The 26,787-nt window shown below is 41.9% G+C and overlaps 1 protein-coding gene across 3 annotated transcripts in view; it reads left to right on the forward strand.

The window, feature by feature from the left end:
- Positions 1-20,511, forward strand: part of LOC103710937 (pyruvate, phosphate dikinase 2) — a 31,529-nt gene extending 11,018 nt beyond the window's left edge. Inside the window, exons 3-21 of one of the 3 annotated variants that reach the window (XR_003386454.2) lie at positions 3,085-3,141; positions 3,248-3,481; positions 3,554-3,691; positions 4,742-4,904; positions 5,142-5,377; positions 6,912-7,040; positions 7,581-7,760; positions 9,040-9,177; positions 14,168-14,332; positions 14,704-14,865; positions 15,152-15,241; positions 15,591-15,729; positions 16,263-16,440; positions 16,840-16,969; positions 17,749-17,872; positions 18,099-18,236; positions 19,140-19,217; positions 19,342-19,433; positions 20,257-20,511. Coding sequence is in view for 1 of the 3 variants with exons in the window: in XM_026806182.2 (XP_026661983.2) it covers positions 3,085-3,141; positions 3,248-3,481; positions 3,554-3,691; positions 4,742-4,904; positions 5,142-5,377; positions 6,912-7,040; positions 7,581-7,760; positions 9,040-9,177; positions 14,168-14,332; positions 14,704-14,865; positions 15,152-15,241; positions 15,591-15,729; positions 16,263-16,440; positions 16,840-16,969; positions 17,749-17,877; positions 18,099-18,236; positions 19,140-19,217; positions 19,342-19,433; positions 20,257-20,299 (2,619 nt within the window). In the remaining 2 variants the exon portion in view is untranslated. Of the gene's footprint in view, positions 1-3,084; positions 3,142-3,247; positions 3,482-3,553; positions 3,692-4,741; positions 4,905-5,141; positions 5,378-6,911; positions 7,041-7,580; positions 7,761-9,039; positions 9,178-14,167; positions 14,333-14,703; positions 14,866-15,151; positions 15,242-15,590; positions 15,730-16,262; positions 16,441-16,839; positions 16,970-17,748; positions 17,878-18,098; positions 18,237-19,139; positions 19,434-20,256 lie in introns of all 3 variants that reach the window. The other 2 variants (XM_026806182.2, XR_003386453.2) reach the window with 2 other exon arrangements.
- Positions 20,512-26,787: the final 6,276 nt, after the last annotated feature.

The raw sequence follows: 26,787 nt of genomic DNA on the forward strand, positions 1-26,787 counted from the left end.
TAAATCAGTTTGAAGGAGAGACATCATATCCCATCAACTTTACTAGCCGACTCTTATGACTGGATGCATGCAAAAACTTCACCCGTGACATTTGACGAAAACCAAAAACCTTAATTTCTTCAACAATTGCGGGCAGAAGAAAGAGCAGCATGCAACTGTCCAAAGCTGGTAACAATCAGAACGTGTTTAATGAAGCACGAAGAAAGTGAGAGGATCCAACAAAGAATTAGGATCTGATAAGAAATATTTTTTAACATTCTGAAATTTTTATCCGTTGAGATATTTCGGAAGGGCACCATTGGTGACTTTGTTTGGGATTGGTTACTCTGGGATCAGGAAAGCTAGCGAGAGGTATGGGGTCGGGGGTGTATCTTTCATGCGAAAGAAGTATGAATCTACTATTGGATCACCTACTGTATAGATCTCTATACATTCTAAACTCTGTCATTCATTTTTCTGTATAGATCTTAAAGTAATCAGTGGATGATCCAGTGGTGGATTCGTGCAAAGAAAGATGAATCCTTCTTTCATACGAAAGATACATCCCCAAACTAGTGGGGATGGAGGAGAGACAGCATTGTTGGCACGGTTTTTGTCGGATGTGATCTGCACCATTTTGCCGGATTTAGCTGGTTCTGAGTCTCTGTTCTGATTCAAGATTACATGGTTATTCATGTCATAACACGTGCTGCCATTCCTATAATAAGAATGGTCATACTTGGCCTAATTATCATGATGTAGCTGACACTAGAGAATAGAGACTGTTGTGCTTTCGTTTAGTGAATTAATGGCTAAGATAGATGTACCAATATATATATATGACATCACTTTTTGTACTACATTTAGCAAATGTCGATATTTTAGCTAACTTGTCCATCAAAGATTGCCCAAATTTGCTAGCCTACTCCTATGACTGGATCCATGCAAAAACTTCACCCGTGATGTATTGATGATGACCAAAAACCTTTGTTCATTAATTTTGGCCAGAACAAAGAGCAGCAATATGCAATTGGCTAAGGCTAGTAGTAATCAGAACATATAAGGAAGCACAAAGAATCAATAATGAGCAACATACCTTTCAATATATTGAAGCTATCATGCAACAAAATAATTCATGCTCATGTAAAATATTCATGCAACGTACACCAACTGGTTAATATATAACATTCATATATAATCTGCTAGAAGGCTGCCATATGGTCCTAGAATACATCACTTTGTCCACATCCTTGATTCCATTTGATAAAGAAGGTGATTCCATAAAAGATTAGCCATGAGATTGATGATTCACCTCTCCATTGTCCATAGGTGACATGTTCCACTCAACATGATCCACATTACTTTCTATAGCATGCATTTTTAAATGAAAAATTGATTCCAAATCAAGCCTGGCCTATCCTTCTTTTTTCTTTGCGGAAAGGAAAGGGGTGACTTCATTAGCCGAAGCCGAGGCTTATAATTCAATTAGCAATAAGGGGTGTATTTTCCACCTGTGCCTGGTGAATTTCTTGCTGTCCCGGAATCCTAAAAGGTTCTTTCCAGGGAAGGTTCTAATGAGGAAATGCTTAATACATGGCCCATCATGGTCCTTGGAGACTTGAATTTACTATATTACGAGTGGTGAACCGTAGATGCCAATTGAAGTAAGAACACAAACTAATAAACTTGCTCTTGTACTGATATGAAAAGTAGATCGAGGCACATCTTGTGCAGGTTGTTTCTAGTAAAGGCCTGATCAAACTAACAAAATACTCGAATGTGATCTGATGGAACAATTAACCCTGTCATCGAAGCACAAATTATCTTGACTACTGAATTCTTAATTCGAATGTATTTCAGTTTGCCTAGGTTAGGTCATTAGGGGCGAGTCGTTTGTTTCAAGCATTAACCAAGTTAGTAGAATTGGAATTTCTATTGCAGAAATTTTGGTTGGTTTAAATGTTGGCACTGCTTATTTAATTCATGTTAGTTTAATTTCAAGTTACATCATGCTTGGAGACCTCCCGAATAGATTCAAGTTGGGTTTGAATTGGCTTAGATTGTGAAGCCTTCAATCTGAATGGAATTTAGACTGATACTTAGCATTCTGAGCCCAATCCCAACGTGATACACATTAGCACAACCTGACCCAAAGAATGGATCAGATCGATTCAGGTTAACCTATCCTAGATTGGACCAAAAATAAAGAAGAAATAACATGTTCATTATCAATTACTATCAACAAAGTGGACATAAAGTGACTCATTAATCCTAATACCTACTCGTTGCTGAAGAGTAAATATATTCTTTTTCTTTTAAGGAAAAAATCCAATGCTTCTTCCATTGTAACGGAATCTGGAAGGTACATGGTATGCTGTTCCTGTAGTGGATAAACACCCTTAATCCACAGTAATCCACTCTTGCAGAATCAAAAGGTGAATAAAGCAGTGAACTAAATAATATTGTGGTTGCCTGTTTGTCCCAAACAATAGCAGCTTCTGCATGATAGAATGAGTAGTCATTACATCAGTATCTTATCCTCAAAGAACGTGTTTGACCAAGCAAAAAGTTTGTTTTTTTATCCTAAATATTGGAAGCGTGTAGCTTTGGATTCTTAAAACTTGAATTTTGATCCTACAGTTATCATGTAAGAGTTATTTAAATAATTTATTTATAAGAGTTTAGCCTCCCTTTGTATCAAAAAAAAAAGAGATAAAAAAAAGGGAAGCTTATCCCACGTCGGAACGTATCCGTGTTTGCGACCAGTTACAATTTATTGCCTTCTTTATTCGTAAAAAAATGCCTTCTTGTGACCTGGCTGAAGAGCTCGTCGCTATCTCCTTTCATTCGTATCCTCGTCAATTTATCCTGGATAAATACGAGAACTCCATACCATGGACCTGGTCCCAACCGCGCCGCAGGTTTTATTCTCGTCGTTTTATCCCGTCTTAGCTTGCACTTGCAACTGGGAGTCGATCGCCACTATAAATAGAGAGGACCAGAAACTCTCAGCTCCATCCAAAACCTTAAAACCACCTCTAGATCGTTTGTGTACCTGTTACTCTTCTTTGCCCACTAATGGCTCGCTCTAAGAACTTTTCTCAGAGAGTGTTCACCTTCGGCAAGGGCAAGAGCGAAGGCCACAAAGGCATGAAATCCTTGGTAACTTCTATCTCTTCTCTACTAAACACTTGCCTTTTCCTTCTCTTTGCTCGTATATTAACTACATGCTAAACCTAAACTACGTGACAATTAACTCTGCGAGCAGTTGGGTGGAAAAGGAGCAAATTTGGCAGAGATGGCGAGCATCGGGCTGTCGGTGCCGCCGGGGCTGACGGTATCGACGGAGGCATGCCAAGAGTACCAGGAGAACGGCCGGAAGCTATCGCCGGCACTCTGGGAGGAGATACTGGAAGGACTGCAAGCTGTGGAGGAAGACATGGGAGCTGGGCTGGGCGATCCCTCCAAGCCCCTCCTCCTCTCCGTCCGATCTGGTGCTGCGGTATGTCGACAACCATCAGATCCTTGTTGAATGGATGGCTGTGGTTTGATGGTTTTGATGGAACAAATGTAGGTGTCGATGCCGGGGATGATGGACACGGTGCTGAACTTGGGACTGAACGACGAGGTGGTGGCTGGGATTGCGGCCAAGAGTGGGGAGCGTTTCGCCTACGACTCGTACCGGCGATTTTTGGATATGTTTGGCGGCGTGGTGAGTAGATTTGGATTTGATCCGTTTTTTTTTTCCTCTTTGTTTGATTCTTTGTTTGTTTGCTGCTTTTTTTTTTTTAATGTTTGTTTGTAGCAATGACGTTAGTTGACCTGTTGGACCTGTCGACGGCTATACATAAAAGGCTGCAAATAGATCAGATTGGTCCGTGATCCGGCCCAACTCCACCTGCTTACATTCAATCAGACGTATTTTGGAGGATCTATGGGGTCCGATTGGATTCTATGATCTATTCCATTTTTTATGCTGAATTTAAGTTTACTGAATTCAAATTCGGCTCGATCAATTTGAAGTTTGGATAATTTTGAATTTTCAATTCTACGATCCGACCCGAATCTATAAAATTATTTGGGCTTGCAAGCCGCAGTCTATGAGGATGCAAACAAGTTTTGAAGCTATAAATGGTTTGATCCAAGCTGGATCCGAATTTTTTGAGTTGAGTCTAAATTATACATAGATCTGATCCGGCTCGAATGACTCGTTAAGTCAAAAATTGTAGCGGTGGATCCGGTCCAACCTAATTCGATTTTCTATTAGGTTGAGTCTGGATCCAAAATTAAAACACGAACAAAACAGTTTGGATTAGAATTCTTAATGATTTGATTTGACCCGACACATTTGCACTCTTGAGGCTGGAGTGCGGTTTCGAAACGCGCCAGCCATGGATACCCAATAAGCAAAGTCTTGTGTGGGAACCACCGTGGTACCCACAAAAAAAGGAAAAAAAAGAAAGAAAAAAGAAGAAGAAGAAGAAAAAAGAGGAAGGCAAAGCCTTGGGCACAAGATGGCTGGTGGACAATGGCCCTTCTCTGTCTCAAGTTTCTCAGGCTCGAGGGCTTAGAAAGTGCCCATAATATTGATCCAACCTACTATCTAATAAACAACTTGATTTCAATTTCTGATTTTGATATGTTTATTTGATTATTCTGTTCTAATATGTGCAATTTATAGTTTATATTTTGTACTGTTTAATGTTGATTTTTGGCAATAGCTTCTCTTAATGCATCTTCTATTTGTGTTGGTGGATTGGAGGTGGTGGGCATTCCACACTCACGGTTTGAAGAGAAACTGGAAGCCCTGAAAGCTGCGAGGGGGATCAGCGTCGACACAGACCTCAGCGCCGCAGACCTCAAAGAGCTCGTTGTCCAGTATAAGGATGTATACATTGAGGCCAAAGGAGAGCACTTTCCTTCAGGTAAATATCATAACTTACAGCAACGCCTTGGTACTTCTAAAACTTAATTACTTCCTCCTTTTCTTAATATTGTTCGGGTCTGTTAACGTTTTGGTGTTCCAGTTTCATGTTCTTCATGAATTTGTTATGTGCTTTCCATCTTTACATGAGAATGAGGTTCTGATGTTGTTTTTTTTTGCTCCTATTGCTTTGTGATTAATGAATGGCTGTCTCAAGAAATATTTGGACTGTTTGCAGACCCAAAGAGGCAGTTGTACTTGGCAGTGGTGGCGGTGTTTGATTCATGGGACAGTTCACGAGCAAAGAAGTACCGGAGCATTAATCAGATCACTGGGTTGAAGGGGACTGCGGTTAATATCCAGTGCATGGTGTTTGGGAACATGGGGAACACCTCAGGGACTGGTGTGCTCTTCACGAGGAACCCCAGCACTGGGGAGAAGAAGCTGTATGGGGAATTCCTCATCAATGCTCAGGTATGATGCTCTTCTTTTTTATTCTTTGAGTTGAAAACTTGTGGTTCTAGTTTCTGCATGATGCCTTTAGAATCTATCTTTATTCTCATGCACTTAAAAGCCAAGAGGAGCATGGTGATTGCACTGGTGTATTAGATTTATCATCGCTACTGCAAGAGCTGGATTTTTGCGTGCAAACGTTTGATTTTTATGACAGTAGGAATTTGGTCCCTCTCCTCAGTGCATGTGTTGGGGAGAGGTCCGAAGTATCATATTTCATATTAAAGAAGAGTATAGGTATCATATTTCTCGAGAACTCTACAAGTTGCCAATAGAGGGTATATTAAGGAATCGAAACAAGATGAGGATAAAAAATGTTGAATAAAGTGAAAATTCGATCTTGATCAGCGTCATTTGATTTTGGAACATTGACTTGTTACCGATTTGTACGGCATTTTTGTTACTTTGGCAGAATGCAATGCCCTTTTGGGGGAAGCACTAAGGCGACCTACAAGCATGGCATGAATCGATCATTCTATGACCAATTCAATCTTTTGACTAGAGCTTGAGTCATCGACATCGTTGAATCTTGCTGACAGTGCTAGATTCACTTATTATAGCAAAGTGGTACACGAGGAGGAACATTAGTTCTTGACAACTGTGGTCTCGATAAGATGGTGCTGATTGATGATGCACTTGATTTGGGGCCTTCAAAATGATATGCAAAGGGTCTTAATTCCAGCGAAAATTCAGAGGGTTGTTTCTTGCTTTCATGAGCTTATACTGTGACGATAATATAGGATGCCATAAAGGATAATTGGTCTTTAAGGTTTCACTAGAAGGACCCTCTGTTGCCTATAGTTGCCTTGACCTGAAAAAGGCACTAATTTTGAAGAATTGACATCTAGCTGATAATCAGCTATAAAATTTAGGGAATCTTTGGATGGAGCCTTCTCGACATAGATATGCTCTGCCACTAATCCTGTTCCAAAAGGAATAACCATAAATTGTTAAGATTGAATGAACTTTTAGGTGAAGATCAGCACTAAAGTGGCTAGATTCTGGCAGATGTTTGAAGATGCTGGAAAGTGATTATCCATAATGTCGAGGCAATTGCATGTTATGGATGTTTTCATCAACAAGTGCATGGGTCTTTCGTACAATGTCTTTGAAGGCTTTATCAAGAACCAAATATGCCAATCACGGGCTCCAATATAATGTATGATAAGCATGCCTTGATAAGTACAATGATTCGGTATTAGGAAGAAAGAGGTCAATAGATATGATTATTGCCGTTGCTGCTCATATATGATGTGATATGTAATGCACATGACATGCTGTTTTACTTAGCTGCAATTTGCTGAGTTGCTGGGGATTGCTGGGGTCATCACTGGGTAATGTCCTTTATTCCTTTATCTGCAAATGCTACTTATATTATGATTTTAATTGATGAGATTTGAATTAGTATCTCCACTGATTAGATCATTTTAAGATGATCCTGCATTACTATTTAGTGATTGTTTATGTCTAATAAAATCGACTTTTCATAAAACAGGGTGAGGATGTAGTTGCTGGAATCAGAACTCCACAGGATTTGGATGTTATGAAGCAGTGCATGCCAGAAGCCTACAAAGAGCTTGTTGAGAATTGTAGCATTCTAGAGCGCCATTATAAAGATATGATGGTTAGATCCTTTATTTCACAGATCTCTCAGATAGCATGTGCATATACGTACATGCATGAACACATAAAAGCATACATTTACAAATACATACATTAATAGATACATAGAGACACAAATATTTTCTTAATTCTAGACTATACTGCATACCAGAGGGCCATTACAAAGATGTGGAAAGTTAGATTCTTAATTTCATGGCCCTATCAAATATATGTGTCTCTGAGCATGGTCTCCCATGCGCATGCATATGTGCATTTTTATATATGCATGCATGTTTGCGCCTGAGCATGTGTGCAAGTGTACATTCTTGCTAGCATATTTTTGCATGTGCATGCCTGTCTATGTTGTGTCTTCTAATTGTTGAGTTTTCATTCTTGATGTCCAGTTATCTGTTTTTCCTAGTATAAGTCATATGGAACTCTTCTCTTATTTTTTGAGCTCATGTTGTCATTAATCTACTGAAAAAGTAATGGTACATTAGACTCAGGGGAGATTTTATATTTTCTGAATTGCAAACCAACTGAAATTTCTCCTATAATACAGGATATTGAATTTACAGTACAGGAAAATAGGCTTTGGATGCTGCAGTGTAGATCAGGAAAGCGCACGGGCAAAGGTGCTGTCAAGATTGCAGTAGACATGGTTAAAGAAGGCCTTGTTGATACTCATTCTGCTATAAAGAAGGTGGAACCAGGGCATCTGGACCAACTTCTGCATCCACAGGTAGATTTTCAAAAGGAAGAATATAAGTGCATTTTGATTCATGTGGGGTGAATGATGGTTGAGGCTTTTGGTTAGCTTAATGAGTTAAGGTGAAGTGCGTCTTTGTGACATAAATTGATGGATTTCTGGATTTCCTAAATACACCAAGTCAGTACTAAAGCATGTTGACTTGTTGAGTAAACCATATATACACTGCTTAACATGATGTATTGTGGATATTCATGCATTTGTGTATAGCCTTCTTACATGGATATCCTTCTTATTTGGAGCATTGAAACCAAGGTCTACGAAACTATTCCGAACCGCCCGGTTCGGGGCGTCTCGGGCCGTATCGGCGGCGGATTGAGACGGTTCCACCATTGAAACCGAGATGCCTCTTGCCGTCACTAGAGGGGGATAAGGGAAGAAAAAAGAGAAAAAGATAGAGAGAGAGTGAGGAAGGGAGGGAGAGGGAGAGGAAGAAAAAGAGGCTGGCCGGCGGAGGCGGAGGCCGGGGAGACGCAGAGGCCAGGCCCCTTTTATTTTTGTCTTTTTTAAATTGAAGTCGGCAAACCAATTATCGACTTTACTTAATTTATTTTATTAAAAAAAAAGTGAAATCGGCAATGGATTGCCGACTTCAACTTAAAAAATGCAAAAATAAAAGGGGCCCCCTCCGGGCCTCGGAGGCGGAGCCCCGCCTCCGCGTCTTCCGGCCTCCGCCTCCTCTGTGTGGAGGCTTCCCGCTCGGCCCCGGCCGGCCTCTCTCTTCCTTCCTCTTCCTCTCCCTCCCTCCCCCGCTCTTTCTCTCTCTTTTTCTCTCTCATTCTCTCTCTCGCTCGTCTCTTGTACGGTGTCAGTACAGGCCCGTCACGATGCGGGCCCATACCGACTCCTCCCGCCAGGCAACTGGTACGGTTCCCGGTATTGGTTCCGCCATCCTTGATTGAAACAATAAATGTACATACACACATACACGTATACCATATGGTAATGTAAATTATCATGCATTAAGGCATTGACTACTTGGGCACTAAAGGATTTTGATATCCCATTAAATTTTTATTTTTGACAGGTTTTTACTTCATTAATTTTTATTAATTATGATAGAAGAAGAGACATGTAGCCTATAATGTGGTTACAACTGAAGATCTTATCTTGCCACAATGTCTGAAAATGCAGGGATGGTTGTTTTCGTCTATCTGCATGCATGCATGAGAGTTTCCTTGGAAATCACTTATACTAGCACAGTCACATGTTCTTGTATATAATGCTGATACTCTCATCATTTCTTATTTAGTTTGACGACCCATCTGCATACAAAGATAGAGTGATTGCTACAGGCTTGCCTGCATCACCGGGGGCTGCAGTTGGCCAAGTTGTATTCACTGCTGACGATGCTGAAGCATGGCATGCCCAAGGGAAGACTGTTATTTTGGTAAGTCAGTTTCCCATGTCGCAATAGATACACAATGAAAGATGTGTTGCCTTTTTATGTAACTCTAGGGCTGGTTTTTATTGACTTTGCACTACAGGTTTGATCTTTTATATGCTCTTATTGATGGTTATGAGGGTGTATGCTGTCAATTGTTTTGATATGCATAAGTACCTAATAGAAATGCCACATCAAAAGTTTCTTGTCGTTGATGAATAAAAGTCACACTTTAGCTGAAATTACTATCTGTGTATTGGGCATACTATAATAAGCTACGAATTAAATTCTTTCTTACTACAATTTTCTGATATGTTTCATGGTTGTTGCACTCTATGGTTATCAACATGACTAGTATGCCACAATGGCCCAACTATTACAACTATTACAATGGCTCAACTTTTATTATATGCAAAAGGTAATAGAATGTGTAATTTGGGATTATCAACTTGAGCATCACATTCTTTGTTTATACTTCTTCCTTCATCCTTGCCAAGCTTCTTGTGCCCTGTTTTTTTTTTTTTTGCTATCATGTGTTGCATAATCGACTTACGATTAAACTGGTATAGATATAGCATCTTGTATTTTCCTTGAGGTCAGGGTTGTTTTCCACTTTTAAAACTATATGGTATGAAATTTTGAGATAGTATTTGAACATTGATTTAACTATTTATCGGACCAAGCATTCTTGATTAAATGATTTACTTCATTTTTAATATATGTCTGTAGGATTGATGACTCTCCCACTCTGCCTTGGTTTATTTTCTGTGTTGTCATTAGTATGATGAGTCTTGTATCAATCATGACTTCACCCCCATGACTTCCCCAATTTTTGGGAATTGATCAAAGTATTTTGCGAATGTTCACTTTTTGGCTACTGAAAACCTGCTTCCTTATTGCCTTCCAAGTGGTTGCTTATGCTATATATTTGAACTACTTATTCCATACAAGATCTGCGGAACCGTCCCAAACTGCCCGGTTTGGGACATCTCGGGCCGGATCGGCACGGACCGGGACGGTTCCAACATTGAAACCCAGACGTCGTCACTGGAGGGGGAGAAGGAAAAGAAAAAAGAGAAAGAGAGAGAGAGATAGGAAGGGAGGGAGAGGGAGAGGGAGGAAGAGAGGCCGGCCAGCCTCTCTCTTCCTTCCTCTCCCTCTCCCTCCTCTGCTCTCTCTCTTTTCCTCTCCTGTTCTCCCTCTCCACTGTCTCGGTACGAGCCAAGCATGGCATGGCGCAGGCACGACACGACGCGAGCCCACACCGACTCGTCTTGCCAAACAACCGGTATAGTGTCCGGTACCGGTCCCGCCGATGTTGATTCCATGGGTTCACTATTCCCCCACTTAAGTTCTTTCTGCTGCTTCTAATATTAATACCCCTCTTGTCAATCCCCTCATCCCTATTGCCTGCCAAACATTTTTGCTACCTTATCCTGGCCCTTCTACCCCACTTCCTGTCATACCATATTATCATCATATGTGCAAAATTCAAGTTCCTAATTATTATGAATTCCTTCTCCTCTGTGTATGCTTAGGCATTTCATGTATCCATTTATTCTTATCAAGAGCCTTGATCCCATTCCGTTGTGGCGTCGCATCCATAATATTTACACTAAAAAAACCAGGGCCTTCAATTTATTTTGGGGGCCTTGTTTTTCTTGATTTGAATTTCCCGAGGATCTTGTCAACTGCAAACAGTTCTGATGGCTTGATTAAGCATTATGTATATTTGCTTTCTGCTTCACTAAAATATGCCATTGACTATAGTCAGATAGTTTATGTATTGGGGTCAAGATGACCATTGTGCATCTTCATTCTTGCTACCTCAGTTTTTGGTCGCCTTAGAATTAGTTGCATGCAGTGAGCTCAGAGATAGAAGTAGACTTGGATTTAGAATTAGCAGTGGTGGTCCTAAAAGATGACGGAAAATGAGGCAAGAGGGCCTAGAGAAAATCTGTGTAAATAACCTTTGTACTTAAAACTTAGTCCTCATAGAGCTAATCTGATGGTTTTTCTCTGCTATGTTTATCTCTAGACTCAAACAATGCAAAAGTTCCAATCAGTGGTTGGTCAGTTAAACTGGAATACAATGAATATATGATGAACACTGCAAAAGTTAGTTGCAGGATTCGATAGTTTGGAAGAATTTTGGAGCTAGAGCAATAGCAAAATTGCACTTCTGAAGCAAGTTTAATACCCAAAGTAGGTGACTCCTAAACTAAAATTTGGCCATTTCATCATATAGGTTTCTGAATATTGCCATTCTTATGATATTATCTTTGAATTCAGCATCCTTTAAGTTTTAATGTTGTCTTTAGTGTACCTTCAATTAGTCTTTAGTGTGCCTTCTATTGGTCTAGACAAGCTCACAAATGGGGGGTGGTCATTCCCCTACCCTAACATCTATGTTACCTAGGGACTCGTCCAACTTCTAAAATCCCTGTTGGATACGTATTTGAATCACATGTGCATTGGACAATCGGATACTTATCATTTTTTTAACTATAGCTTTTAGAATTAGTAAGGATTTGGACTCTTCCATTAGTGAGTTTGATGCACTATAATAGTGCTAAAAGTGAGCTTTTGTTCATTTTGGAAATTGGTTAAAATGTTGGAATTAAGATAACTTTGAGAAATATCTCCTTTTTTTTTCAAAAATCCTTTAGGTAATCAGGAAGTTTAGATAAGAAACATGCATATTTGAAGACCTTAATAAATAATAACTGTTTTATGCAATATTAGATATACAATTTTTAGTTTACATTATTTTTTCTTTGTAGTTCTGTATCTCCTCTTTTTCCTTATGCCGAGTCAGACTTGCGGAAAGGTGTCCAGATCTGATTCTTATATCCATGCAACATTGCCTAATGTCTCTCCCAAGAACCACCTAGGATTCAATCTCAAGCCTTTTGTACAATCATGTGACTTTCCAACAAGTTACCTTGCATGCTCATCATGATGATGGTTTAACAACCCAAGACTTCACCCAAAAAAGTTATCCGGAACATGTTATTGAGGTTCTTTGTTCCTATATAAGTACCTAAGATTTTTTCGGCAAATAACCGATGTGGGAGTAAATACACATTTGCACGAGTACTCACATACTTCCTTCGTTTAAGACCTAGCATCCTCACCAAGCTAAGGATCCAAATTTATTCAAATTCAATCACAAGTACCACAAATTCAATCTAGACCTGTGCTGCAATGTCCCTTGTCCACGTGGGCTATGGACCGGGTTTGTTCTGATATCATTTATAGCAACCCAGAACCAAAAGTTCTAGCCATAAGGTGTTATTTAGATTTCTTGTTTTGTATAAGTACTCAAGATCTTCTCGGCAAATAACCGATGTGGGACTAAACACATGCCTGCATGAGTCATCACTTATGGTCTCTTCACTGACATTGCCCATGTGGCATCACTATCCTACTCTAGAAGATGAAGCAATTGTAGCTTGTGGTGATGCTAACATAACAGCTCATCTAAGGTAGCATCATGAGCAGCATGCTCGTCCTGTGATTTTGCTGAAAAAGAGAAGTATCATCATGAACATTATTTAGGATTGATGGGTCACATGCGCCTTCACTACTTTGTGGGACTTGAGGCGCTTTCTTTCTCAGTTGTAGTTACTATAATAAAAACTACTTTTTCATTGAATCATGTGATAACACTAACATACGCATTGTTAAAGTCCACTAGCTGGTGGATGGTCTCTTCTAGGTCCTACTTACTGTTATAGCTCTTGGATGGTCTACCTTACCCAACCACATTGAGCTTTCATATTTTCCATAATGTTTATGAGGTGCACTTTCTTTTTGGTCATCCTATTGATAGTAATACATTATAGTTTTGAGTACCGGTTTCAGTGTATTGGTACCCAACTGCTACACCCTGTACAGAGTGCCAATACAGAAAATCTCTTGATGCCAACACTTGGTGTAGGAGGCATATTAGGTATTGTTTCTCTACCAATACAATATAGTATGTTCGATATGGATCACTATAGTGAATGACATGATTTGATAAATGAATTGGCAAAGGAACCAAGAAAGAATACATTTATCATATTATCGAGCACAACCTCATAGATGTCTAACAACCGACCAATTTTATATATTACATGTGTAATTACATGTGTATAAGACTTGCATATCAGTTTTTCTGCATGTTAGGTGAGATTCTTTAGAGACTAAGCTATATGACATTTCTTACTGGACTTTTGGTTTTTAGAAATGTTTCGTAAACTAAAACTTATGGGCTTTAAATATTTGTGAAGTACCAGTATTTAAAAGTTGAAATTTTGACCCAACCCCAAAAATTTAGAGCTGGGAAATCAACTTTTTGTTCTTAAGGAATTTGATTTTGAGTCTTTGTATACTCAAATAGGGGGTTGTTCCTTATTTACATGTTAAATAAATGAAATTTATTTTCATTTACTTAATAATATTCATGTAAATACATTTGTATTTGGTATTAAGTTTGTCCACCTTTCCGTTAGTAATCTTCCTACTCTCTACTTGTCCCCACCTTCTAAATGGTGGAAACACCAACAAAAGAGGTTTAAAAAGCTTCCTGATTGGCACTGGTGGTTTGGAATCAGTTTTGGCCCATTCTGCCCTGACCCGGAATTGCCTGATTCATTCAAGTCAATGTGTATGCCTTTTAGCCTACTGGGAGCTTGTAGGCCAACATTTAAATTCTTGGACAAACTACAACAAGATTAGTTGTTACTCTTCCTTTACTTCTACCTAGTTATTCTAATGCTTTATTCTATCTTCTTTACTGAATAGACTTGCATCTTTTGATAATGATCCATATTACCTGAGACTTTTAGTTTCTCGTAAGCACGGTTATATACCTATGTCTTGATATCAATTTTTATGGGGTTGTAATGATGTTCATGGCACGTTACTTTTTTTAAGAAAGATGGGTTGACCAATTGTCCTCATTATTCTCTCATTTTTAAACACTGAACGGCATCTTGCATATGCGAAGGTGAGGACAGAGACTAGCCCAGAGGATGTCGGGGGCATGCATGCTGCTGTTGGAATTTTGACAGCAAGAGGTGGAATGACTTCTCATGCAGCTGTTGTGGCACGTGGATGGGGAAAATGTTGTGTATCTGGCTGCTCTGATATCCGAGTGAACGATGCAGACAAGGTAACCTTACTTAATTTTCTATGAGAACATGTATTGGCGAGTGTTTTGTACTTTTATATGAAGAAACAATTATAGGACCCTCGTTATGATTGAGGCCTCAACAGCAGTTTCCAGGGGACGAAAATTTTAGCATGGCAGTACATGTAAATAGCTGACTATTTTAGGTAGCTGTGAAGGCTCAACACCATTTATAATCACAATGAACATTTAAATTGTTATATTTATTTTTATTTGAGAGCCAATGGTCAGTTCATTACTGTTAGCTTTTTTCATATAGTTTTTATGGATTGGTTATATACAAATAGAAGAGAAATTATATCCCATATATTTGTCATATAATAATTCTTTATTGTTGGATCTATGCCATCTAGGTCTTTTTTGTTGGAGAGAGAGTGATCCATGAAGGTGACTGGCTATCAATGAATGGATCAACTGGAGAAGTAATCATGGGAAAACAGCCACTTTCTCCACCAGCTCTTAGTGGTGACTTGGGAACCTTTATGGCTTGGGTTGATGAAATAAGGCAACTTAAGGTTAGTACTAATATGGATTCCATTTAGAATTAGAAACAGTCTTTGTCTTATGGATCATAAAGAAAAGCTATGTTATGTCTGTTTTTCACCTAGTCTCTTCAGCTATCAAAATTCACCCATTCTAGTTATACATGTACTTGCTTGCCAACGGGGTTGCCCAGTTCAAGAAAGTGAAGGCTCCATGTATGATGAAGATTGGGCAACATTATTTCATGTCTTCTCTATACCCCAAGTGATCTTTTTTTATTATGACCATAATTCTTATGGGAAGTGATCATCATGCTAGGTCATGGCAAATGCAGACACACCAGCCGATGCGCTGACGGCAAGAAACAATGGTGCAGAAGGGATTGGACTCTGTAGGACAGAACACATGGTGAGTTGAACATTGTGTTTTACTTCTTGCTTTTGGACTGTCATGGAAAAACCTCAGTTTCAATAAAACCAGTCTCAGACAGAAGCAAAGAAAGTACTTTAACCATCTTATTAACCATAGGAACCTCTTAGGCAGTTTTGACGCAGTTCACTGTTCCGCATGAAAATGGCATTATTTCTGGGTCCGCTAGTGCATAGATGGGACAAAGCTAATAACATATATTGAAGTCATTTTCTAGTTTGTTATAACATAATACTTAAATTAATAGGGGAGCACTAAGCACTTCTAGTTTTAAAATCTTATTAATCTATGGCTACAAATTTTCTTTAATACGTGCATGGTGTCACAGTTCTTTGCTTCAGATGAAAGATTAAAGGCTGTGAGACAGATGATAATGGCAGGAAATCTTGAACAGAGGCAAAGAGCATTAGATCTCCTCTTGCCTTACCAGAGATCTGACTTTGAAGGCATATTTCGTGCTATGGATGGTAAGATGATTTACCTCAGACCAACAGTAAATCACACAATAACGGCTTAAGATCATCTTTGAGTGTTTTTTGACATATCATGCATAACATCTTTGCCCAGCGCATTTGGTATCTTCTGGGTTGATGGGAATAAAGAAAACGTTTGTATGTCATGGTCTGTTTTGGATCAGGCATCAGTTTGTAACTTTAACTAACAGGCATTGATATTTCTCTGTGATTATAACTAATCAAATGTGCAGTCCTCATCTCAAGTAAATATTGTAAAGGATCCCACTGTTCTTGTGAATAGATGTAAATCCTGTGTAAATTCCAGAATCTGCTGATAATGATGTTGGTGAAGGTTATGAAATAGATGGCAGTTCATTCATCCATCATATTTCCCCCTCAATTGTGCTGCTCTTCTTCCTTATATGGGGTTAAAATTTCATTTTGTCCACACATACATTCATGTTATGTGATCAACACTATCTCATTGTTGGTACAAGAGCTCCAGTGGAAACATTTACATCGTACTTGTCAATTTTTGAATTCAGGACTTCCTGTGACTATCAGATTATTAGATCCTCCACTCCATGAGTTTCTGCCAGAGGGTCACATTGAGGACATTGTGGGTCAACTGTCTTTGGACACTGGCATGACAGAAGAGGAAGTCCTTGCAAGAGTTGAAAAGCTCTCTGAAGTAAATCCCATGCTAGGTTTCCGTGGCTGCAGGTTGGTTCATTGCTTTGTTTGTAAATTAGTGCAATCTATGCATTGTTGCTGATTGTGATCTGGCCGTGAGTCTCTTTTGCTTTCTTTTGGTTGCATGTGTCTTTGATAGTTAAGTTTTTGCCATATCATTACGTGGATTTTCCTGATTCTTCTTCATAATTTTCTCCATATATATACTTATTATTCATTTATATTTCAAGCAAGGCTGCTCATGTCTTTGGTGATTTCTTTTTAACTTATCTTATCCTGGCTCCATTTCTCTAATATTTGCCCATTTGTATAGCTTGAATGATCACATGTAAGTTTTATTCTTCAATGTTTTCTTTATTTTCTCCACGAAATCTGTTTACCTTTAAATATATTTTATGTTACGTTCTTAGCATACTCTTGTGCTATTAGGCTTGGTATATCAAACCCAGAGTTAACCGAAATGCAAGCACGTGCTATCTTTGAAGCTGCTATTTCCATGAGCAATCGGGGTGTCAAAGTTCTTCCAGAGATAATGGTGCCTCTAGTTGGAACACCTCAGGCAAGCCCCTTCTCCTATTGTCTGTTGTTCGAAATGTTCTTTGAAGCAAGTCGTCATACATTTCCATCTAGTCATTCGATATACTTTTATTTCCACTTCTTTACAAGCTAGCATACTTTGTAATTCATAATTAAGAAAAAATGAAGAAAGAGAGGGCCATGCTACCTAATCTTTTTAGATAGTACATTAAAAAATGATCTGAATTTTCTGGTGTCTTGAGTCTTTTATGTTCTAGGAAATAATAACTGTCAAAATTAGAAACTGATTATCTCTTTTAGTTATAATGCACAATCTCTTATTTCTAAGATGTGCCTCCATTTTGCAAAACTCAGGTGTCTTCAATCATTTTAAAATTAAATAACTAGTTGTCAGTTTAATATCACCCTAGTTTAAAAAGATTGAGAAATTCCTTGTGAAGTAATAAAAATTTCTGAAGAGAGAGTTCATCATCGACTCCATGGAACCATTTTTAGCTTCATCAGTTTCTTGCCATTCAAAGTCACCTTATTCCATTTTTTTCCTAGCTTTTACTCTCATACCTATAAGCTCTTTCCATAGTCTCAAAACCATTTGCTGTTATAAGGTTATTAAAGAAATTTTAGTATCTTTCATGATTTTTCATTCAATAGGTCTTTGTTTCGTATTATTTTTCCACTGTTTATCAGACATAAAATCGTGTATTTTAAGATACTGCATGAGGTTTCTCATGGGATTGTGTTTTGTTGTATGCGAGGCACTTATTTTTCCAAGTTTCAATGATTACATTTTCTTATTGGTAGGAATTGGGACATCAAGTGAGTCTGATACAAAAAGTTGCTGATAAAGTCTTCTCTGATATGGGCACCTCATTAAGCTACAAGGTTGGGACTATGATTGAAGTTCCTAGGGCTGCCCTTGTTGCAGGCGAGGTCAATTATGACTAATAACTTTGTCTACTTTTGAGGCTAATCTGTATAATTTACAATAAAGATTTAGCTGGTTAGATACAAGCTTTCATTGAACCCTCTTCAAGTGGCATACATGAACTATAGAGGCCTTGCTGAAACAAAATCATTTTGGGATCACATATAATGTCTCGTCTTTTTCTGTTTCCTTGTTCCTCATTCTATTTCTAATTTGTCATTGGCAGATTGCAGAACACGCAGAGTTCTTTTCTTTTGGAACAAATGATCTTACTCAAATGACATTCGGTTACAGTAGAGATGATGTTGGGAAGTTTCTGCCTATCTACTTATCCAAGGGCATCCTCCAAAATGATCCCTTTGAGGTAAGAATACTGCAAGTATTTATTATAAAGTCCATATGCATAGGCTTCATAAAATCCACATTACTCTTTGTGTCTAGATAATTAGATTAAACTATCTTAATGTATTGGATACTGTGGTTTCTGTGAAGACTTAGAAATATAGGAGGCACTAAGCTATTGAGAACTGACATTTCATCTTGTACTACAATTCCCTGGCTGGCTTCTCTTGTTGCAATATAATTGGAAATTAGCTTCTGTAAATTTCAGCATATTCTTACAAAGTTTTGTTACTTGGGGATATTTTTTTTCTTTTTGAGAATAAGGGTTCTTTTTTTTTCAGTGGGTAAATTTGTGTCAAATCTGTTAAAATTTACAGAACAAGCTGGGCTGGTCTCAATCCAGTAGTTATCAAAACTTTGAAGGTTTCGAGATTGATATGGTTATATATTTGGAAATTTTAAAATCAGTAAAATCTCTTAGTTGCAGGGCCTTCACAAGGAAAGCTTAAATTCTACATTTAGCTTTTGTTTTGTTCTTATTTCAGTTTGCTGAACTGCAGCTTTGTTGCATTTAATCTTTGTAAGAGTGTTTAATCTTATCAAAATCATTATTTTATAACGCAAATCTGCAATGCACTCTATAATATCATGGAGGAACATTATCAAAAGAAAAAAAAGAAAAAAATTTAGACTCATGTTATTAATTAAGTTAAGACATGTTTTAAAAATTTGACATACTTATAACATTAATGGTTTCTCTGGTTTGCTTCATTTTTGCAATATTTCTGAACCCTTGGCCAACCCAAGACATCTTGTTTACCTTCAAAAATTTATGCTTGACATTCAATGTTCACGCAAATTAAGTCTTAATTTTCTATCCTGGAGTGCTTACGACACACTAGTTTATCTGTTTATGAAATTTCAGGTTCTTGATCAGAAAGGAGTGGGCCAGCTTGTTAAAATTGCCACAGAAAGAGGACGGAGAGCTAGGCCTGACTTAAAGGTAAGTGGCTTACAAGTGTGCATTGGATCTGTTTCAAACCATGAAATTGTGTGGGTCTACTGTTCTTTTATGAAAGAAAAAGAGTGGTTCTATGTGGATTCGAGTGTTTGGGTTGGTGAAACAGGTTGGCATATGTGGTGAACATGGTGGAGAGCCTTCTTCAGTTGCATTTTTTGCAGAAGTTGGACTGGACTATGTCTCATGCTCCCCATTCAGGTCTCTGATTTTTTTTCAATTTCAAATGGTTGCATTATTTATTCATCATAGTTTTAGGATGTCTATGTGTGAGCCTGCGAGTCATTCTATTTGAACTTGCAGGCTTAGGAGACAGTTTCTGAACCATTTGTGGAAATAGGCATCTTTAGCATTTCCTAGTAAAGAGATGGAGCAAACATGAGACATTGAGGCAGATGATATATGTGTATCAAACAATATTAAAGAAAAATAGACTGAAGAAAGATAAACAAAGACGAGAAGTTTTCAGTATTTCATTTTTGATTTTCATTCTTCCATTCAGTAGGAACTTGCACAGGGTAGGAAAATCATGAACTATGTCTTCGGTAATACAAAAATTGTGTGATTTGTGTCAGTTGATAGGTAAAAATAGATTGAAGAGATACATCTGTTCACCTTAGTGAGTACAAAGCAATTTTATCACTCTATTAGTTATAGTTGGAGCTAGGTCTAGCACAAAATTATGACATTCTTATAAAAAATTTCAACTTATTGTATTGTGATTATAAATTTAAGTTTTCTTCATACCGAGAGTACTGCAAATTGCAGCCATAAGCAAATCTTAGGAGTACCGCAAATCTCAGAGATGGAATAGCCCTTCTACATCTGCTTTTGGTAGTTATTCTTTAAATGTGTCTTAATTACTTTTATTTCTGAAACCAAGTCCTTTTTCTTCCTCCACCACCTTTTTTATTCAATAAAAAAAGTTATTTCAAATGTGCAAAATCAGGTAAATGATCATCAACATAAACCAATCATTTGATTACTTTATAATTCAATTCATTTAACTTTTTTTTTTCCTCAGGGTTCCAATTGCCAGGCTAGCGGCAGCTCAAGTGGCAGCTTAGAGAGACTCCAAGACGTGTACAGACAAACAAAACATCTGAAAAGTTGTGCAAGCACACAATATATGCTGCAAAAAACAGCAATAAGTGCTTCCCAATAACTAAATCCTAGTTGTGTTAATAAGAAACTTAGAGTTCAACCTAAGTAGAATGTAAATATGTTGTATAACATGTTAAACCAGTATAATAATAATGTTTTCTTTTTTGGTCATGCATGTGGAGATAATGTTGATTATGTTGTCATATAATCCCCTGGAATCTCATTATCTGCTTGTGTTGTGGAAATCAACTTATATTAGACAATGTTCGGGACCTTGGTATTAATGAATATGGTAGAGTGATGATTCAGGTTTTGCAGAGGTAGTTTTAGGTTGGTGTGTAAATTTCATACATGTTTCATTCTAGCTAGTTGAGTGATCAATGGGCCTTCCCAAATCAGTCTCAAAAAAGTTGGTACTTCATTTTTCATGATCAAAATTCATCATAAGTGATGGTTTTCTGGTGACACAGGTTGGTCCATCCCTGCATATCTTTCTCCCTGGTTTGACTACAATCATCTGTTTACATCTTATGGACAATGATCAATCTTGGCTAGTTCATGCTGACTTCTATGGGGAATGTATTAATCTTTTCTTCTTCTTTTTTCGATATTAGGAGAAGTAGGGAGGAGGATTAGGAATCTTCCTATCTTGGTACTTTTTTTAAAATGAATAGTAGTATGCATAGAAAAGGAAGCAAAGAGGAACAAAGAAAAGAAAAAGAGCAACATGCAGCAAGCTAAACAGAACAATGCACTTTTTCTCAGAGATTCCAAGTAGGCCTTAGTAGTCTTTCTTGAACACAAGACCCCTAATATAATGCTTTACATTACACTTTACAGATAGTTCATTTTCTTGTAAAATGGAAACCACACAACTTTATAATGGATGGGGTTTTTCACACTATGGGAGCTGGCCATGCCCGAGGTCGTTACCATAATCCCGAGGAGGATGCCGAAGGCGGGGCTAGTGACTGGAGTGAAGTCGTAACAAGGTAGTCGTACTAGAAAGTGTAACAAGGTAGTCGTACTAGAAAGTGTGGCTGGATCACCTCTTTTTCAGGAAGACCTAATGCTTATGCTTGTTGGGTATTTTAGTTTGACACTGCTTCACATCCAAAAAGAAGCGAGCTACATCTGAGCTAAGCTTGGAAATGGAATTCTTCTTTCCTTTCTCGATGATGAAGTGAAGTAAGATCAAGCTCATGAGCTTATTATCCAAGGTTGGAACAAGTTAGTTGATAGGATTCTCTTTTTTACGTCCCCATGCCGTCACACGGGAGGGACATGGGGGCACAAAACAAAAAGGAAAGATAGCTTATTATGTAGGTCCTATATCAAATGTTAGGTGGTCTGTCTAACAAGGATAATGGTAAGATACAATGCATGCATAGGTGACTTTGCATATGATGGCTTGTAAACATAAAACCACTCCACTCTAAATATTTCAAATTGTCGATAATTTAGTAGACATTATTATTTATGGAGACAATAAAATAAAAAATTATTTAAAAAAACATAGTTTATGGCAGACAAGATGAACTTGATATTAAAAAAAATAGATTTATGATCAAATTTGATTCACATGTAAGATGTTTTTATATTACTGCATATCTAGATTCAATTTTGAACTGACATATTTAGTATGCTTATTTTCTATAAAATTACTATTATTGCCTAAATTATCTAGTTAAAGTGTTTATTGATCATTGGGCTGTCGAGCTCATTATTTTTTCTTTCCTTACAGATTCAGATACTTAGATGGTAGGAATTTGATGGCGACCTTCCCTGGAGGAGGATGGGACATCCTCTCCTCAGGCCCCGGGAGCGTAACGTTGCAGGCTTCGGGAAGGTGGTACCGAGCCACGAATCTATCTAAGTTTTCGGCGACCAGCTCCGACTTAATGCAGTCTGCTCTCACTTCGCCCATCCTTAATGGCCAATAAATCTACGGTCAAGACGGGGTCAAGAAGGGGGAAGAGACCGGAACGACTGGAGTACACTAGTACAAAAGGAGAAAGTATGGAGAGCCCTAAGTAGAAGAATGGGGCAACTCACCGGGAGAGAAGGAAGAACGGCTCCGAGAGCGTCAAAGGAGGAGCAAGCGAACAGTCCGACGGCAATGACGGCAGCGCAAAGGAGAAACTCGAAGATGTCTGTAAAGAGAAAGGCGGACGGAGGAGGACCCTCGGTTAAATAGGCGGAAAGGTGGGTGACACCTCGGTGACGCCAGAGGACGCCTGGCTGCCGAAGGGTCGCTCGCGCCCCAAAGGCGAATCGACGCCATTAAGGAAGGATGTCCGCCGAAATCCTCAGACTGCCAGGTCAGCAACAACCGCCATACGCCATAAAGAAGGCGGGGAGCTCGAAGCGCGCGCGCCTCTCCGAGGGATGGCGGCAATCTCGAAGCATCACTTCCTTCACCCGTTCCCCTTCCGGTTCCAGGCTCGGAAGTGGGGGGCTACTGTTACGGGGGAACTCAGCCACCATGCCCCACGTGACCGGCACGCGCGCCCAAGAAGACTACAGCTGCCCCTTGATCCAGTAACCCGACCACGAGTCGGATATCTTCGGCTTCGCAGCCCGACCCCGAGTCGGCTGCCCCTTGATCCAGCAGTCCGACCCCGAGTCGGCAATCTCTCGACAACGACAGGCTGTTCCCCTGAAGCACGCCGCGACCCTCTGCTCCACTACTCCCTGCAACGGTCGTATCCGGCGCTGCTCCACGATCTCCTGTAACAGCCGTACAAAGCGGAGCTCCACTACGCCCTGTCATGGCCGTACCTAGCGCTGCCCCACGACGCCCTGTAACGGCCATGTCAGTGGCAACTCCATCGTGCCACACGATGACCAACCCCCCAGAAGGACCCCCCAGCCTAGTATATATGCGGCGGGGGGGAAAAGGGGGGAGGTAAGCAAGAACTTCCAGTGCATTCTCTTACTTGCTACGATTATCTCTCCTTCTCCTCCAATCTCCTCTGACTTGATCGTCGGAGGGCCCCCACTATCCCAGTGGTGGTGCGAGGCTTGCTTGCAGGTTTTCCGGTGGAAGGTGGAGCGCAATCAACACCAACCAAGGCAACTTGAACGGAACCCCGTTCACACCGCTGTGCCAATCGTTCTCGGTTTGGACCACCAGCAACAGTTGGCGCTAGAGGAAGGGCCGAATCTCAGAGCGATCGTAATGGCACGGCGAGGTGGTCGTGGAGCTTCCAATGCCTCCGGTCGCGGGGCCTCTCGCGCCTCCGGCCGGGAGGCCGCTGCGTCTCCAACACATTCTCAGCAACACTCCACCGCTCCACCTCCCATTCAGATGGTCGAAGCCGCTCAGTTCGACCAGTTAGCCCAGCAGGTTCGCACCCTCGCGGAGGCAGTGCAGAATCTGCAGGATGTGATGTCTCGGGCGCCGCAGCGGGCTCAGGAGCCGTTGCTCCCCGAGCGCTCGCCGGTTCTCCTCAACCCGCGCTCCTTCCTCTCCCATGGGGAGGAGCGCCGGCGCGAGGAGGATTCTCGAGCACGGTCCATTCTGCCGGGACCTTCTCATCGGAGCTGCACGGGGTACGAGAGGCGGACCCGGGCGCGTTCCCAGACCCCCCAGTCCTCGAGGAGCCTGCACTCCAGTCGGTCCCCCTCACGCCACTCCTTGTCTCCCACCCATCGGTCGCGCTCCCTGGACCGGCGGGTGGACGATCTCCACAGGCAACTCCAGGTCCTGAAGGGCCACTCCAAAGATCCCTTCGCCGACTTGGAGATTTCCTCCCAGCCGGTGCTTGCCTCGAGGATCCTGCGGACCCCAAATCCGCCGGGGTTCAAAATGCCAGCGATCGAGCCCTACGACGGGGCGGCGGACCCGCGAGATCACGTCGAGAGTTTCAGGACCCTTATGCTCCTCCACGGAGCATCAGATCCTCTCCTCTGCAAGGCCTTCCCGGCGACCCTCCGTGGCCCGGCAAGGGCGTGGTTTGCCGGCCTGGAGGCTAACTCAATCCAGTCCTTCGACCAGTTTACTCGCCTCTTCATCACCCATTTCGCCGTCAGTAGCCGGCGGCGACTGGTCTCCGACTCCCTCTTTGATGTCCGGCAAAACGAGGGAGAAAGCCTGCGGGATTATCTTACCCGCTTCAACAAGGCTACCCTGGAAGTCCGGAACCTGAGCCAGGAGGTGGCTCTTTCAGCCCTGAAGCGTGGCTTCCGAAAGGGCAGACTCACCTTCTCCCTGGACAAACGCCTGCCGCGGAGCTTCCCGGAGCTGTTGTCCCGAGCGAACCAGTATGCGGACGCCGAGGAAGCGGCCGCCCACCGGAGCAAGGAGGCCGCTGAGATCCCTCCAAAGCTCGGGAAGAAAAGGCGAAAAGAGGCACCCCAGAGGAGGAGCCCGACGCCCCAGCGTCGGCGCAGAAGCCCGTCGCCGGCGAGGAACCACGGTGCCCCACGCCCTCGTTCTCCGCCCCGACGTTTCAACCGGTACACTCCTCTCCTGACTCCCCGGGCCCAGATCCTCATGGAGATCAAGGGGCGGGAGGACCTCCCGGTCCCGAGACAGATGAAGAAGATCCCTGGGAGGAGGCCCTCTCGGGCGTACTGTGAGTACCACCGGGACCACGGCCACGATACCGAAGACTGCTTCCAGCTTCGGGACGAGATCGAGGCTCTCATCCGCCGAGGGCGTCTCGGTCGATATGTGAACGACCGACGTCCCCCCGCAGACCCGCGTCCGGCCGACCCGGCCCCTCAGGAGCCTCGGGAGCAGAATCGACCCGTCGCGGGCGTGATCCACACCATCACTGGGGGCTGCCCCCGACCCGAGAGGAATGCAGGGGGCTCGACTGAGGCGTCCGGAGCAACAGTCGTCGCAAAGAGGCAGAGGGTCGGAAATGTAATCACTTTTTGTGATGAAGATGTAAAGGGGGTTCAGACCCCCCACGATGACGCCATGGTGATCTCCCTCACTATGGCGAACTATGATGTAAGGCGCGTTCTTGTGGATAGTGGAAGCTCAGCTGATATTTTGTTTTACGAGGCCTTCCAAAAGATGAGCTTGTCCCGACAATTGTTGCACAAAACATCCACCCCCCTCATAGGATTCACTGGAGACGCTATCTCGGCCGAAGGTGTCGTTGAGCTGCCTGTGACTGCGGGCGTTGCACCCGCAGAAGCCACGGTGCGGCTCGGGTTCTTGGTCGTCCGTGTTCCCTCGTCCTACAACGCTATCCTCGGACGACCCGGACTGAACGCCCTTCGCGCGGTGGTATCTACGTACCACTTGCTCATGCGGTTCCCCACGGCGGCCGGGATTGGAGAGGTCCGAGGTGACCAACCGACCGCAAGGCAATGTTTCCTAGCAACTCTCAAAGGGAAGAAGCCCGTAGAAGCCTTAAGCGTCGAGTCCCTCGACGCCAGAGACGAGGTGGCCTTGCGGCACGGGGAGCCGGCCGAGGGTGTGATCGAAGTTCCCCTCGAGGAAGGTCGCCCGGACAGGACGATCCGGGTCGGCGCCAATCTCGACCCGGGAGCTCGGGCCCGGTTGGTGGAATTCCTCCGAGCCAATGTCGATGTGTTTGCCTGGTCGGCGGCCGATGTACCTGGGATCGACTCGGAGGTCATTTCCCACGCCCTCAACGTCGACCCGACCCACCGACCTGTAAAACAGAAGAAGAGACACTGTGCCCCGGATCGGATCCGAGTGGTCGACCAGGAGGTAAACAAGCTCTTGGAGGCAGGATTCATAAGGGAGGTCAGCTACCCCGAATGGCTGGCAAACGTCGTACTTGTCCGGAAGGCGAACGGAAAGTGGAGGATGTGCGTCGACTACACCGACCTGAACAAGGCATGCCCCAAGGATAGCTTTCCGCTTCCGCGGATAGACCAACTGGTCGACGCGACTTCCGGATATCAGCTGCTGTCTTTCATGGACGCCTTCTCCGGCTACAACCAGATAATGATGGCTCCACAGGACGAGGAGAAAACTGCCTTTATAACAGACCGGGGGCTGTACTGTTACAAGGTAATGCCCTTCGGTCTGAAGAATGCTGGCGCCACTTACCAGCGCCTCGTCAACAAAATCTTCAAAGAGCAAATCGGCCGGAACATGGAGGTGTACGTGGACGATATGCTGGTGAAGAGCCGCCATGCAGACCAGCACATCGCGGATCTGGAGGAGATTTTCGCCACCTTGCGGAAGTTTCGCATGAAGCTGAACCCAGCGAAGTGCGCCTTTGGCGCTTCGGCCGGGAGGTTCCTCGGTTTCATTGTTAACCAGCGGGGGATCGAAGCCAACCCGGACAAAATCAAGGCCATCCAAGATATGTCCCCTCCGACCAAAGTGAAGGAGGTTCAGGAGCTCGCTGGGAGAGTCGCCGCGCTCGGACGATTTGTGGCAAAGTCGGCCGAACGCTGCCAACCTTTTTTCAAGGTGTTGAAACGCCCGAAAGACTTTCTCTGGACGGCCGAGTGT

Source organism: Phoenix dactylifera, chromosome 1, assembly GCF_009389715.1.
Source record: "Phoenix dactylifera cultivar Barhee BC4 chromosome 1, palm_55x_up_171113_PBpolish2nd_filt_p, whole genome shotgun sequence".
NCBI lineage: Eukaryota > Viridiplantae > Streptophyta > Magnoliopsida > Arecales > Arecaceae > Phoenix > Phoenix dactylifera.